At 43.2% G+C, this 14,372-nt stretch overlaps 1 protein-coding gene across 1 annotated transcript in view; it reads left to right on the top strand.

The window, feature by feature from the left end:
• Positions 1 to 6,783, top strand: part of DROSHA (drosha ribonuclease III) — a 305,757-nt gene extending 298,974 nt beyond the window's left edge. The window contains exon 32 of the mRNA XM_044293205.1: positions 6,371 to 6,783. Within this exon, the coding sequence (XP_044149140.1) occupies positions 6,371 to 6,489 (119 nt within the window). The 3' untranslated portion in view covers positions 6,490 to 6,783. The remainder of the gene's footprint in view (positions 1 to 6,370) is intronic.
• Positions 6,784 to 14,372: the final 7,589 nt, after the last annotated feature.

Raw genomic sequence — 14,372 nt, 5'->3', positions numbered from 1 at the left:
TCCAGAATGTTATGAAGAGTGATCAGATGAATTGCATAGTCCTTCTTTGCCATGAAAATTAACTTAATCCCCCAAAAAACCCACTGCATTTCATTGCTGTCATTAAAGGACCTGCTGAGATCATTTCAGTAATCGTCTTGTTAACTCAGGTGAGAATGTTGACGAGCACAAGGCGGGAGATCATTATGTCAGGCTGATTGGGTTAAAATGGCAGACTTGACCTGTTAAAAGGAGGGTGATGCTTGGAATCATTGTTCTTCCATTGTTAACCATGGTGACCTGCAATGAAACGTGTGCAGCCATGCATAAAAATGGCTTCGCAGGCAAGGATATTGTGGCACTAAGATTGCACCTCAATCAACAATTCATAGGATCATCAAGAACTTCAAGGAAAGAGGTTCAATTCTTGTTAAGAAGGCGTCCAAGAAAGTCCAGCAAGTGCCAGGATCGTCTCCTAAAGAGGATTCAGCTGTGGGATCGGAGTGCCACCAGTGCAGAGCTTGCTCAGGAATGGCAGCAGGCAGGTGTGAGCGCATCTGCATGCACAGTGAGGCGAAGACTTTTGGAAGATGGCCTGGTGTCAAGAAAGGCAGCAAAGAAGCCCCTTCTCTCCAAAAAAAACACCAGGGACAGATTGAGCTTCTGCAGAAAATATGGTGAATGGACTGCTGAGGACTGGGGCAAAGTCATATTCTCCGATGAAGCCTCTTTCCGATTGTTTGGGGAATCAGGAAAAAGGCTTGTCCGGAGAAGAAAAGGTGAGCGCTATCATCAGTCCTGTGTCATGCCAACAGTAAAGCATCCTGAGACCATTCATGTGTGGGGTTGCTTCTCATCCAAGGGAGTGGGCTCACTCACAATTTTGATCAAAAACGCAGCCATGAATAAAGAATGGTACCAAAACACCCTCCAACAGCAACTTCTTCCAACAATCCAACAACAGTTTGGTGACGAACAATGCATTTTCTAGCACGATGGAGCACCATGCCATAAGGCAAAAGTGATAACTAAGTGGCTCAGGGACCAAAACTTTGACATTTTGGGTCCATGGTCTGGGAACACTCCCCAGATCTTAATCACACTGAGAACTAGTGGTCAATCCTCAAGAGGCGGGTGGACAAACAAAAACCCACTAATTCTGACAAACTCCAAGAAGTGATTATGAAAGAATGGGTTGCTATCAGTCAGGAATTGGCCCAGAAGTTGATTGAGAGCATGCCCAGTCGAATTGCAGAGGCCCTGAAAAAGAAGGGCCAACACTGCAAATACTGACTCTTTGCATAAATGTTATGTAATTGTCGATAAAAGCCTTTGAAACGTATGAAGTGCGTGTAATTATATTTCACTACATCACAGAAACAACTGAAACAAAGATCTAAAAGCAGTTTAGCAGCAAACTTTGTGAAAACTAATATTTGTGTCATTCTCAAAACTTTTGGCCACAACTGTAGACAAATTTAACACAAGGCACATACTAATGTATTGTGACTGTCCAGCGGTGGTCGTGCTTTCACACCTCTCTCAGAGCACGCATGCAAGCGCAACAGCTTCTGTCCCGGCCACCACTGCAGTGGTGGTCGTAACCCTTGGAAACGAGCAGTGTATAATGTGATGGAAAATTTAATCAAGCCAGCAAAGGAAGCAATATGGACAATCACAATACATTAGTAAGTGTCTTGTATTAACTTTCTCTACATGTTAAATGCCATTTGCTGAAGTGAGAAAACTCATTCACTACTGTATATCTACAGTTTGTTGGAGTTCCTTTATTTTTGTACTGAGCTCCAAATACCTAACATAGAGTTTTGGGTACATCCACATGTACCAGATATGCTGCCGACTTTCTATACATATTTGCGCATGGAAAACCACAGTGGAAATTTAATAAATCCAAGTGCTGTGGAAAATTTAGGGATGGAAATTGACCTGCTTCGTGGAATTTTTAATTTGCAGCATGACAGTTTCTGTCTCGGTTTTCCCATTGTATTCAATAGGGAATTCAAAAACAACTCCAAACAACCAAAGGTTGCAGCGGTCATTAGGTCAATGTCCTCTCTGAAGGCTGGGGACAGTGGAAATGTGACCATGGAGCACCAAGGGATTGGTCCATGTTTGTGTGTGTATATACAGTACAGACCAAAAGTATGGACACACCTTCTCATTCAAAGAGTTTTCTTTATTTTCATGACTATGAAAATTGTAGATTCACACTGAAGGCATCAAAACTATGAATTAACACATGTGGAATTATATACTGATCAAAAAAGTGTGAAACAACTGAAAATATGTCATATTCTAGGTTCTTCAAAGTAGCCACCTTTTGCTTTGATTACTGCTTTGCACACTCTTGGCATTCTCTTGATGAGCTTCAAGAGGTAGTCACCTGAAATGGTCTTCCAACAGTCTTGAAGGAGTTCCCAGAGATGCTTAGCACTTGTTGGCCATACGTTCACCTTTTCTGCATCGCACAAAGACACAGTGGTTGGAACCAAAGATCTCAAATTTGGACTCATCAGACCAAAGCACAGATTTCCACTGGTCTAATGTCCATTCCTTGTGTTCTTTAGTCCAAACAAGTCTCTTCTGCTTGTTGCCTCTCCTTAGCAGTGGTTTCCTAGCAGATATTCTAACATGAAGGCCTGATTCACACAGTCTCATCTTAACAGTTGTTCTAGAGATGTGTCTGCTGCTAGAACTCTGTGTGGCATTGACCTGGTCTCTAATCTGAGCTGCTGTTAACCTGCGATTTCTGAGGCTGGTGACTCGGATGAACTTATCCTCCGCAGCAGAGATGACTCTTGGTCTTCCTTTCCTGGAGCGGTCCGCATGTGAGCCAGTTTCTTTGTAGCGCTTGATGGTTTTTGTGACTGCACTTGGGGACACTTTCAAAGTTTTCCCAATTTTCCGGACTGACTGACCGTCATTTCTTAAAGTAATGATGGCCACTCGTTTTTCTTTAATTAGCTGCTTTTTTCTTGCCATAATACAAATTCTAACAGTCTACTCAGTAGGACTATCCGCTGTGTATCCACCTGACTTCTCCACAAAGCAACTGATGGTCCCAACCCCATTTATAAGGCAAGAAATCCCACTTATTAAACCTGACAGGGCACACCTGTGAAGTGAAAACCATTTCAGATGACTACCGCTTGAAGCTCATCAAGAGAATGCCAAGAGTGTGCAAAGCAGTAATCAAAGCAAAAGGTGGCTACTTTGAAGAACCTAGAATATGACATATTTTCAGTTGTTTCACACTTTTTTTATGTATATAATTCCACATGTGTTAATTCATAGTTTTGACGCCTTCAGTGTGAATCTACAATTTTCATAGTCATGAAAATAAAGAAAACTGTTTGAATGAGAAGGTGTCCAAACCTTTGGTCTGTACTGTGTGTATAAATGTGTGTGTATATATATGTATGTATATATATATATATATATATATATATATATATATATATATATATATATATACACACACTTTTAAATCTAGTAATGATTAAATGGATTTACACACAGTGCTTAAAGGGGTTCTGCAGTTTTTTTTAAACTCATGATCTATCCTCTGGATAGAGCATCAGCATCTGATTGATGGAGGTCCGACACCCAGGACCCCTGCCGATCAGCTGTTTGAGAATGTAGCGGCGCTGGCAGTAGCGCCGCAGCCTTCTTGCTGTTTACCGCAGGCCCAGTGACGTAACGACTAGTATCACTAGCCTGGGCGGGGCTAAGCTCCATTCAAGTCAACAGAGCTTAGCCCTGCCCAGGCCAGTGATACTAGTAGTGACATCACTGGGCCTGCGGTAAACAGCAAGAAGGCCGCGGCGCTACTGCCAGCGCTGCTGCCTTCTCAAACAGCTGATCGGCAGGGGTCCCGGGTGTCGGACCCCCACCGATCCGATGCTGATGCTCTATCCAGAGGATAGATCATCAGTTTAAAAAAACTGCAGGACCCCTTTAAGGGATAGCTTGAAATTGTATACTGCCTATTGAACTGGAGCATTTGGATTGAAGGACCGTTCCTGGGGTTTCTTCATGCTGAGGGATGTGACCAGTCCTAGAATGCTTCCAGCAAGCATTTAGTGTGTCACAAACCACACCAGTCCACAGATGACTGTCAGGAAATAAGGAGAGGAGCCGCGGACAGCAGCTCAACTCAAGGATGGGAGAATCCAAGGATTAAACACGTTTACCAGAAGTGACTACACTTGAGATAGCAGTGGTGTGGTGTTCTTGTTCCAACAAGTTTCGTGGTTATAGCGTCGTCCTCCATGAGGAGGACGACACCATACCTCAGAAATTATACCTTAGGATTTACCATTATCCAGGACGTAGTTCATTGCTCAATGTGAAGAAACCCGAGGAACTGTCCTTTTAATCCAAACGTCCCAGTTTGATAGGCAGTATATGGTTTCAAGTTATTAGTTAAGCACAGTGTGGAAATACATGTAATCATTACTAGCTGTTTTTATAGAGGACAGTGGGTGGTCTGGTTCCCTCACTCTGCTGCTTCCTTGTATTCATCATACTAGTTTTAGCACCAGTGCATTCTACCTTTTATTTTATTTTTTCTCCGTTGAACGATCAGCAGCAAAATCACAAGTTTTTAAAATTTTCAACTGCAAATTTCCCTGCTGCACTTGGCAGATTTGCTGCAGATATATTGCGCAGCAAATCTGATACATATGGCCATACAGATGTTAACACTCATGCTTTGAGATGTGTTATCTAAACTAAATGCGTTAAGCAAACACCTTCAATTGCTTTTCAATGGCTTTTGTTTCAAGATAACAGGATGAGTTAAGAAATTTGAGTTAAGAGTTTGAGTGTTAACCCTGCTACATCTGTACATTAATGAGTGTGGGGGGCCTTTAGAGTATTACCAGCCGAGAACGGCAGGTTCAACTGACAATCTAATATGTATGGAGAGCTTCCAACTCTCTCCCGACAGATGGGGAAAAGAGAGAATTTTTTTGCCCAATCCTTTTGTCCTCCCCGATGTTAAGCCACAGCCAGAAGTGTCTGGCAACTGTTCTTTCCCCATCCACCCATTGGCAATACATACACATTAGAGGGATCTTAGTAGTATGCAAGAATCTTCTAAACTGCCTTTACTGTTAGCTGCAGGCAGAGTGTTGTCTTTTAATGTTTTAACTGTACTATGCAGAGGATTTGAAGCTGTATGCGTGTGTGTGTATATGTATATATATATATATATATATATATATGTATACCCCGTATTTTTTGCCCTAGAAGACTCGCCTAAGGACAATAAGAAAAAAATATTTTTGATTACACCTCAGGTCAGACCAACAATCAGACCCTCAATGTTAATCAGACCTCAGCTAACAGCCCCAGTCAGACCCCCAATGTTCATAAGACCTCAGATCAAATGCCCAATTAGGCCTCAACTTAGACCTCAATGTAAATGACCCCCAATCAGACCTCAGATAAGAGCCACATGCTTCTCATCAGCCCCCATATCATCCCTTATGCCTCTCATCACCCCTGATATCAGCCCCCCATGCCTCTCATCACCCCTGATATCAGCCCCCAATGCCTCTCATCAGCCCCCATATCTATCCTTATGCCTCTCATCAACCCCCATTATCAGCCATTATGCCTCTCATAAGCCCTCATTATCAGTCCTTATGCCTCTCATCACCCCCATTGCCTCGGCTCAGCCCCCAGCAACCTCATATTTTATCAAATAAAAAACACTTGCCTCTCCTGCTCCTGGACGCTGCTGCTCCTCACCACCCACAATCTTCTTCCTCCTGCTGTCAGCTGTGAGGTGAATTGGCGTGCACAGCATGAGGTCACAGAGCGCCCTCACGCTGTGCGCAGCCACTGCACAGCCATGGACCAGGAAGCGGTGAGTACATAGCCTTCACCGCTTCCTGGTCCTCCGGTACTAATGAGCGCTTCCTTAATCGTCCCATAAGGCGCACTTTGGGGGAGGAAATGGCGAAAAATAGGGTGTATGTATATGTGTGTGTGTGTGTGTGTGTGTGTATATATGTATATATAATATATATATATATATATATATATATATATAATGTAGCCGTTATCCACTCTTCTCCAGTAGGGGGCCTTAAATGTACAGCTTTTTACAGAAAGGTAGTACTTTTTTATTTTACAAAGTTTACAACAAAGTCTTTATTGTGCATCATGAAGTCCTATGTAAACCTTGAGCTGTGCCTGATGACAAATTCTCTTACATCTGTACGCTTACAGTACAGGCACATCCTTATTTCTTACGCTCTGTCTGTTTTTGAGCGTGTGCCCTGGTCCTGCTTTTGTAGATAGAGCGGCGTAATGTCTAACAGACATAGCATAGGTGATGTCATTCTTCTTCCTTCCCCAGATAACTTCCCCCAGATGGCTCATCAGAAGCGTTTTATTGAACGGAAGTACAGGCAGGAATTGAAAGAAATGAGGTTGGAGAGGGAGCAACAAGACAACACAGAGGACGTGAGAAAATAAAGCCTGCCATTCTTATAATACCCATTCAAACTCACTAGGGGCAGCTGCCATGCAGCATCCTCCTGCCTGTTTGCAAGTGTTTACAGACATCTCGTGCTGTGCCCAGCTAAATGGGAAAGAAAATCGTGAACTGAAGTATTTTTTTAAGTTGCTGTTTCTTTTTTTATATATATTAACATTTTAGTGACTTTTATGCCTTTTTAAATAATGTCTTGAATGTCTTAATTCTATTGATTATTTTTTGTGTAAGAATTAAAGTTAAAAAAAAACAAACAACTCTTCTTCTGAACAATAGAAGGGATTCTGCTTATTGATTGCTGAAGAGCTATTATTTATTCTAAAGTAACTGAAAAATGTAACCCCTTCTTTCCCAGAAAGGAAAAAACAGATCCTGTGGAATTATCCTCAGAATAAAGCATGGTAGTCAGTTGTGCATGTTTTTTGCAGCAAATATGGCTAATCTTTAGTAAATTCTCTATTACGTCTGTACAGTGTTCACTATAGCGGTATAAAATGCAGATATGAGATCTGATGTCCTCCTGTCAATACTCATTAGGAAAGCATCTAATATAGCATGCAATTCCATGGCTGATGTAAAGCTCCTCTGAGGGTTCTGTAACCTATGGAAAAAAAGGTTGGTCTTTTGCTTTCTTCTGGTCACAATATTTGTCACAGACTTGCAGCATCCATAACATTTTAAGCAGAAACTGATTGAATCCATATATTAAGTCAGTGAGGAATTGTTTGACATTATAATGATAAATATGATATAGAAAAAAACAATACCGCTAGTAAGGCCTCTACATAACTTCGGTGCATGATCTGCCGGCATACACAAAGATTAAGCAAGGGAGCTGGCATAGATTTGTCATTTTCTTCGGCAGAAACTGGCATATAAAATGATAAATTAGACAGGCCTGATGACCGTTCTCTTCCCTACCCACAACAGGCTCCCCCTTCTTTTTTTTTAAACTGGCATGTGTGGCGTTGAAAAAGTAGCAAATTTTGCCACGAATCACCTTTGCAACAAAATCTGCACCAACAGCCCTGCTGTGTATTAGCACAGAGGCTCCTGCATACTGGGTATGGGAGGGAGAGGCGTATGGGGCCAGGACTGAAACACAAACACACTTCCTGCACCGCTCCTGCATTGCCCAGGCTATAGGCACTAGGCAGTGAGCATTAAAGCTATCCCCCTTCGGCCCATGAAGAGTCCCACACTGTATGATGGTGTTGTCTAGCCCAAGACATTATTGTGTGCTTGTCCTACTACGTCTTATCCAGCTTTGTATATGTGAGATCCCCATGGTATACAAGTTGTGCTACCACTTGCTGTGATTCGTTGTGACTGTCTATTACTAGTTAAAGTGTACATAAACCTTTGCATGCACTTTATTAAAACCAGTGTGGTATGCAGGCTTTTATCGGAGTGAGCACATGGCAGGAGCGCCCATAGAAAATTGCTCCTCCAACAAGGTGTTCTCTGACCTGTACAGTGCTCAGTTTGGCTCCAGTGGCATCCGTACTCCTGTACCCAGCTGACAAGGTGAGCATGTACTGTAGGGACAGCGTAACATAGTTATCAATTTAGTCTTATATTTTTAGAGGGATTAACAGGAATGAAACAATGTAGAGTTCTAAGAAAAGATAATCCAGAATTGTTACTTTATAAGAAATGCATGTACTAAAAGAAGTGACCTATCTTTAACCCTTTCCAACAGAAGTCAGTTTGGACCAAATGCTGAATCCTCATTTTTCAAATATGACGTGTCACTTTATGTGGTGATAAATTTGGAATACTTTTGTTTATCCAAACAATTTTGAGATGGCTTTCACTGCGTGAAGTAACGTGAGCCATTTATAGATTAAGTGGTATGGACACTGCAGTATCAATTATGTGTAGTTTTTATTCCCCAATTTTTTTTGTAGAAGTCCCACTTGAAGATCCTGTGGTCTGATGGCTAGTACAATATACTGCAATAGTCATCTTTTGCTGTGTATTGCTGTCAGTTTTACACCAACACTAGCCTCCCAGACCCTGGATTCTGGCTGACATGGCAAACATTGAGATCTTGCAATTGCATCTCAGTGGTCTGATAAGAGAGGGCGCTCCCGTCTGTTAACTGCTATGATGCCGTGATCGCTACTGACTGCAGCATTTAATTGGTCGGTAAGGTATCAGTGCCAACACCAATCTCGGTCCTTGCAGTAGGTTGCCATCTCCATGCTGTAAATATAGCGAGTAGTGTGCTAACAATCAGCGCCACTATTTGGTATGTTCAGGGATTTATGGAAAATATGGCAGCAGGGGACGTGGGGGTGAGCATTGGTGCAGCCTCTGATCTTCACAGATATGAACTGTGCAGATCAGAGTCTGTAACTGGCCTTTTTTCACTGAATTGTACAGACTAACCAATCAGAGCAGTCTCTGACAGGATTCCACTCTGGTTGGTTCCCTGCTGGTTCCTCTGGAGTCTCTGCTGTCCATGCTCTTGGAACTTGCACTTTCTCATGTCACAGCGTCAGAGAACAGATAGGACATAACTGTACACCTGATTGGGGTAACTTACATTCAATCTGGCTGTATACGTCCGCTAAAGGAATATGCACCATCGCGTTTACAATCAGGAAATTTGGCATACATGTACATCAGGTGTCCGGGAAGGTTTTAGACCGGGTCTCGGTTCTCTAGCATGTACTGTTCCTGAGATATTCACCAAAAATGTATTCGCCAATAGAAGCCTGGTCACATGACCCTGATCAGCCAATAAAAGCTTGCAGGCCCTTAGTCTCTACATACACACAGTTTTACACCAGGTTTCCATAACAACCCAGCAATTTTTCTTCACTGCTGTAGGTCACAGTTGAAGGGGAAGGCCACTGTGGATGACACAATGGAGCGGAGTGCTGTGAAGGTTACAGTTCAGGGGCAGGTAGGGTGGCCATTCAGGCCAACCTCAAAAGACAAACTTAAAAACCTTGCCCCCAGGTCCTGTTAAGCCACAACCCCGTTAGACCATGCCCCCTCCCACTCCACAGCCGATGGAATTGAAAAAATGAAGGTAAAAATCCACTTCTGTCAGCTGCAGGGGTGGGAGGGAGGGTGACTTTCTCCCTGCAACTCGCGCTCAGACAGCACGCTACTGCTGTCTGAGAGTGAGCTGTTCAAAAGAACATCCCTGTGTCCATCAAGGCCCTGCGCCGGACGGACAGGGAGTCTGAAAACCTAATACTGGACTTCTGCCCACTCTAGGGGCAGGCTGCTGTGGAGGTCACAGTTAAAGGGAGTCTGTCAGCAGATTTACCCCTTTTTAACAGTTGCCATTATGCTGTAGCCGCAAAACAGACGATTAACACAGTACCTTGATACGCTTTGGTGGACTTTTAAATCTGCCAAAAACGAACTTTGATGAGGGCTCGCAAGTGCCCAGGGCGGAGTCCACCGGGTTGGAGCCCAGGCAGCTCTGCCTCTTCGGCTCTTATCCCCGCCCAGCCTCCTCCTCTGCTCGCCTATCTGTTGTCTCTCCCCCTCAGCGAGATCCCGCGCCGATGCGATAACTTCCTTGGCCGGGGCATGCGCACTGCGATGCCCATTGCTGACACGGCATCGCAGTAGCTTATGCGCATGCCCCGACCAAGGAAGTCATCGCGTCGGCGCGGGATCTCGCTGAGGGGGAGAGACAACAGATAGGCGAGCAGAGGAGGAGGCTGGGCGGGGATAAGAGCCGAAGAGGCAGAGCTGCCTGGGCTCCAACCCGGTGGACTCCGCCCTGGGCACTTGCGAGCCCTCATCAAAGTTTGTTTTTGGCAGATTTAAAAGTCCACCAAAGCGTATCAAGGTACTGTGTTAATCATCTGTTTTGCGGCTACAGCATAATGGCAACTGTTAAAAAGGGGTAAATCTGCTGACAGACTCCCTTTAAAGGGACGGTCCTCTATGGAGGTCAATGTTAAGGGCCAGATTGCTGTAGAGGCCACTGTTAAGGGGACGGGGTGTTGTGGAAATCACTGTTAAGGAGATGGGGTACTGTGGGGGTCACTAATAAAAGGGGCGGCCGCTGTGGAGGTCACTGTTAAGGAGGTGGGATGCTGTGGAGGTCTCGGTTAAAGGGGCACGGAATGGTGGAGGTCACAGTAAAGGGGACGGTCTGCTATGGAGGTCAGTGTTAAAGGGTGGGGTGCTGTAGAGGTCACTGTTAAGGGGGCAGGATGTTGTTGGGGTCACATTTTAAGGGAACGAAGCTCTGCCGAGGTCACTGTTTATGGGGTGGGTTATTGTGGAAATCCCTGTTAACGAGACGGGTTACTGTAGAGGTCACTACTAAAGTGGCAGGGTACTGTAGATGTCACTAGTATAGTGGATACTGTCTATCTTTTAACAACACACACAAACATTATATTAAATATGCTCGTGCGAAGTCCTTCTGCTAAAATAATATATATATATATATATATATATATATATATATATAGTCATTTGGAACTAACTAGGTACTTTTTCTTAAGTAGGTGGACAAAAGGTGAGTAGCCACTTGCCAACAGACTACACACGTCAGCCTGAAGAATGGTGTCCATATGCCCAAAATGTTGTGACGTTGTTTTTCAATGTGTTGGTGTGAGTAAAGCACTCAGACTTAGAACTTGGCAGATTCCTATATCTATCTTTGCTTATCAAATGCAAACATTACTTTTGTTCCAGAACCTTCAATATTTCTTTACTGTATCATTTTAAACTCACATATGGCACCATTGTGCATACAGTAACTGAAAAGATGGGAAAGGTGTCCCTTCCTGTGATAAATATGTAAAGAGACAAGGGCGCTCAATAATTCATTTTTCTTACTCAGATTTGTTCCAGTGACACATATTATTCTGGAATCCAAAACAGCTACTAGAACTGTAAGCTTCATCCCTCAGAGACAAAGAATACCTAATGTATTATGTGGAAACCTGCCTTCTGTCCAAGCCATAAAAATAATCCTTTACTATGGATTTTATACACTGCAAAAGTAGTGATATTCATTATTCACAGTATTGTAAAGGGCTTTATCGAAGAAATCTTGGGATTTTTATTTTTTGTCACAGATGTGGTAGTATTACTTGCAGCTATCTATTTAATAAGTGTTCACACTTGCATTGTTCTTTCTGTTCATAACTGCTGAATGTGTCATACAACAGATACTACTGGTGCTGGACAGACCCCATTGTGTTATAATATGGTCAAGTTCTGCCATAGCCCTGGTTGCAATTTGCTGCTGAGGCGGTTTTTGTATGGTAGCATAGCCATGGTCAGCATCGGGGAAGTATATTGGAAGGCTGCAAACCTTTTCATTTATACAGTGATTAAGGTTTATTAACCTAAAACAAAAAAAGACTTTAGCAATCCTAAAGAGGTTTTCCAGGATAAGAAAAAAGTTTTTTTTTTTTTTTTTTCTGTGCAGAAACCACAACACCCTTATCCATGGGCTCTATCTGGTATTGCAGCTAGGCACCGTTTCACTTGAATGATGATTATGATCAGCAATACCAATCCCTGGACAAGAGTGGTGCTTTTTTAGTCCTCATCCTGATTCCGTTAAAGTGTTTGTGCAGAATCCTTAATATGTAATTTTAATTGTGTAAACCCTGTCTAGTCTCCTACACAGCATAATGGTGTACCTGTCAGAAGTCTTCACTTCAGTCCCCATGCTCCTGCTGCGCGCCATTGTTTACAACCTGAACTTTCAGGTTGTGGGTGTAGATGAGGTACAGCCACAACAATTCCCATAGTGATGTGTACTGCAGGATCAGCTAGAAATGTAAACGCCTAGTATACCCTTCCCTGAAAACACCACACACTACACCCTCTATCATCCCTTTGCTGCCTCCTCTGGTTTCCTCCCACACAACCTCGATATGATAAGCAGTGGACTCCAACTAACTTCTTGTTGATCAAGATCACATGGGTCTGACATCACAGCCATTTGGGTGACAATTCTGATGGAGGGCATCATGGGGGGCCTGGTCATGACGTCAAAGGAAGCCCAGCCTCCAGAAAGGGTGCAGTTTCATGACCAATCTCCGGAGTGTGGCAGAAAAAGTAGTGGAGGTACAAACCGGATTCCCAAAAAAGTTGGGACACTAAACAAATTGTGAATAAAAACTGAATGCAATGATGTGGAGATGGCAAATGTCAATATTTTATTTGTAATAGAACGTAGATGACAGATCAAACGTTTAATCCGAGTAAATGTATAATTTTAAAGGAAAAATACGTTGATTCAAATTTTCACGGTGTCAACAAATCCCAAAAAAGTTGGGACAAGTAGCAATAAGAGACTGGAAAAAGTAAATTTGAGCATAACAAAGAGCTGGGAGACCAATTAACACTAATTAGGTCAATTGGCAACATGATTGGGTATAAAAAGAGCTTCTCAGAGTGGCAGTGTCTCTCAGAAGCCAAGATGGGTAGAGGATCACCAATTCCCACAATGTTGTGCAGAAAGATAGTGGAGCAATATCAGAAAGGTGTTACCCAGCGAAAAATTGCAAAGACTTTGCATCTATCATCATCAACTGTGCATAACATCATCCGAAGATTCAGAGAATCTGGAACAATCTCTGTGCGTAAGGGTCAAGGCCGTAAAACCATACTGGATGCCCGTGATCTCCGGGCCCTTAAACGACACTGCACCACAAACAGGAATGCTACTGTAAAGGAAATCACAGAATGGGCTCAGGAATACTTCCAGAAACCATTGTCAGTGAACACAATCCACCGTGCCATCCGCCGTTGCCAGCTGAAACTCTACAGTGCAAAGAAGAAGCCATTTCTAAGCAAGATCCACAAGCTCAGGCGTTTTCACTGGGCCAGGGATAATTTAAAATGGAGTGTGGCAAAATGGAAGACTGTTCTGTGGTCAGACGAGTCACGATTCGAAGTTCTTTTTGGAAATCTGGGACGCCATGTCATCTGGACCAAAGAGGACAAGGACAACCCAAGTTGTTATCAACGCTCAGTTCAGAAGCCTGCATCTCTGATGGTATGGGGGTTGCATGAGTGCGTGTGGCATGGGCAGCTTGCATGTCTGGAAAGGCACCATCAATGCAGAAAAATATATTCAGGTTCTAGAACAACATATGCTCCCATCCAGACGTCATCTCTTTCAGGGAAGACCCTGCATTTTTCAACAAGATAATGCCAGACCACATTCTGCATCAATCACAACATCATGGCTGCGTAGGAGAAGGATCCGGGTACTGAAATGGCCAGTCTGCAGTCCAGATCTTTCACCTATAGAGAACATTTGGCGCATCATAAAGAGGAAGATGCAACAAAGAAGGCCCAAGACGATTGAACAGTTAGAGGCCTGTATTAGACAAGAATGGGAGAGCATTCCTATTTCTAAACTTGAGAAACTGGTCTCCTCGGTCCCCAGACGTCTGTTGAGTGTTGTAAGAAGAAGGGGAGATGCCACACAGTGGTGAAAATGGCCTTGTCCCAACTTTTTGGGGATTTGTTGACACCATGAAATTCTGATTCAACATATTTTTCCCTTAAAATGGTACATTTTTCTCAGTTAAAACTTTTGTTCCGTGATTTATGTTCTATTCTGAATAAAATATTAGAAGTTGGCACCTCCACATCATTGCATTCAGTTTTTATTCACGATTTGTATAGTGTCCCAACTTTTTTGGAATCCGGTTTGTATATTAGTAAGTTGCAAGGCCTGGCAGGGGAAGCCCAAAAAAAGCAAGGGAAAAAAGCTATACCTGGATGACCCCTAGGGAACTTTTGTATTGTGAGAGCATAAGGAAGGGCCTTCTTCAAGAAGTGGGCTTCCTGATACTGTGGTAGGAAGTGTATGAAGCACTTTACTATGTACTAATAGAAGATCCCTGGG

The sequence above is a fragment of the Bufo gargarizans genome, chromosome 5 (assembly GCF_014858855.1).
Source record: "Bufo gargarizans isolate SCDJY-AF-19 chromosome 5, ASM1485885v1, whole genome shotgun sequence".
Taxonomy (NCBI): Eukaryota; Metazoa; Chordata; class Amphibia; order Anura; family Bufonidae; genus Bufo; species Bufo gargarizans.
This window is presented reverse-complemented; position numbering and strand designations above follow the sequence as displayed.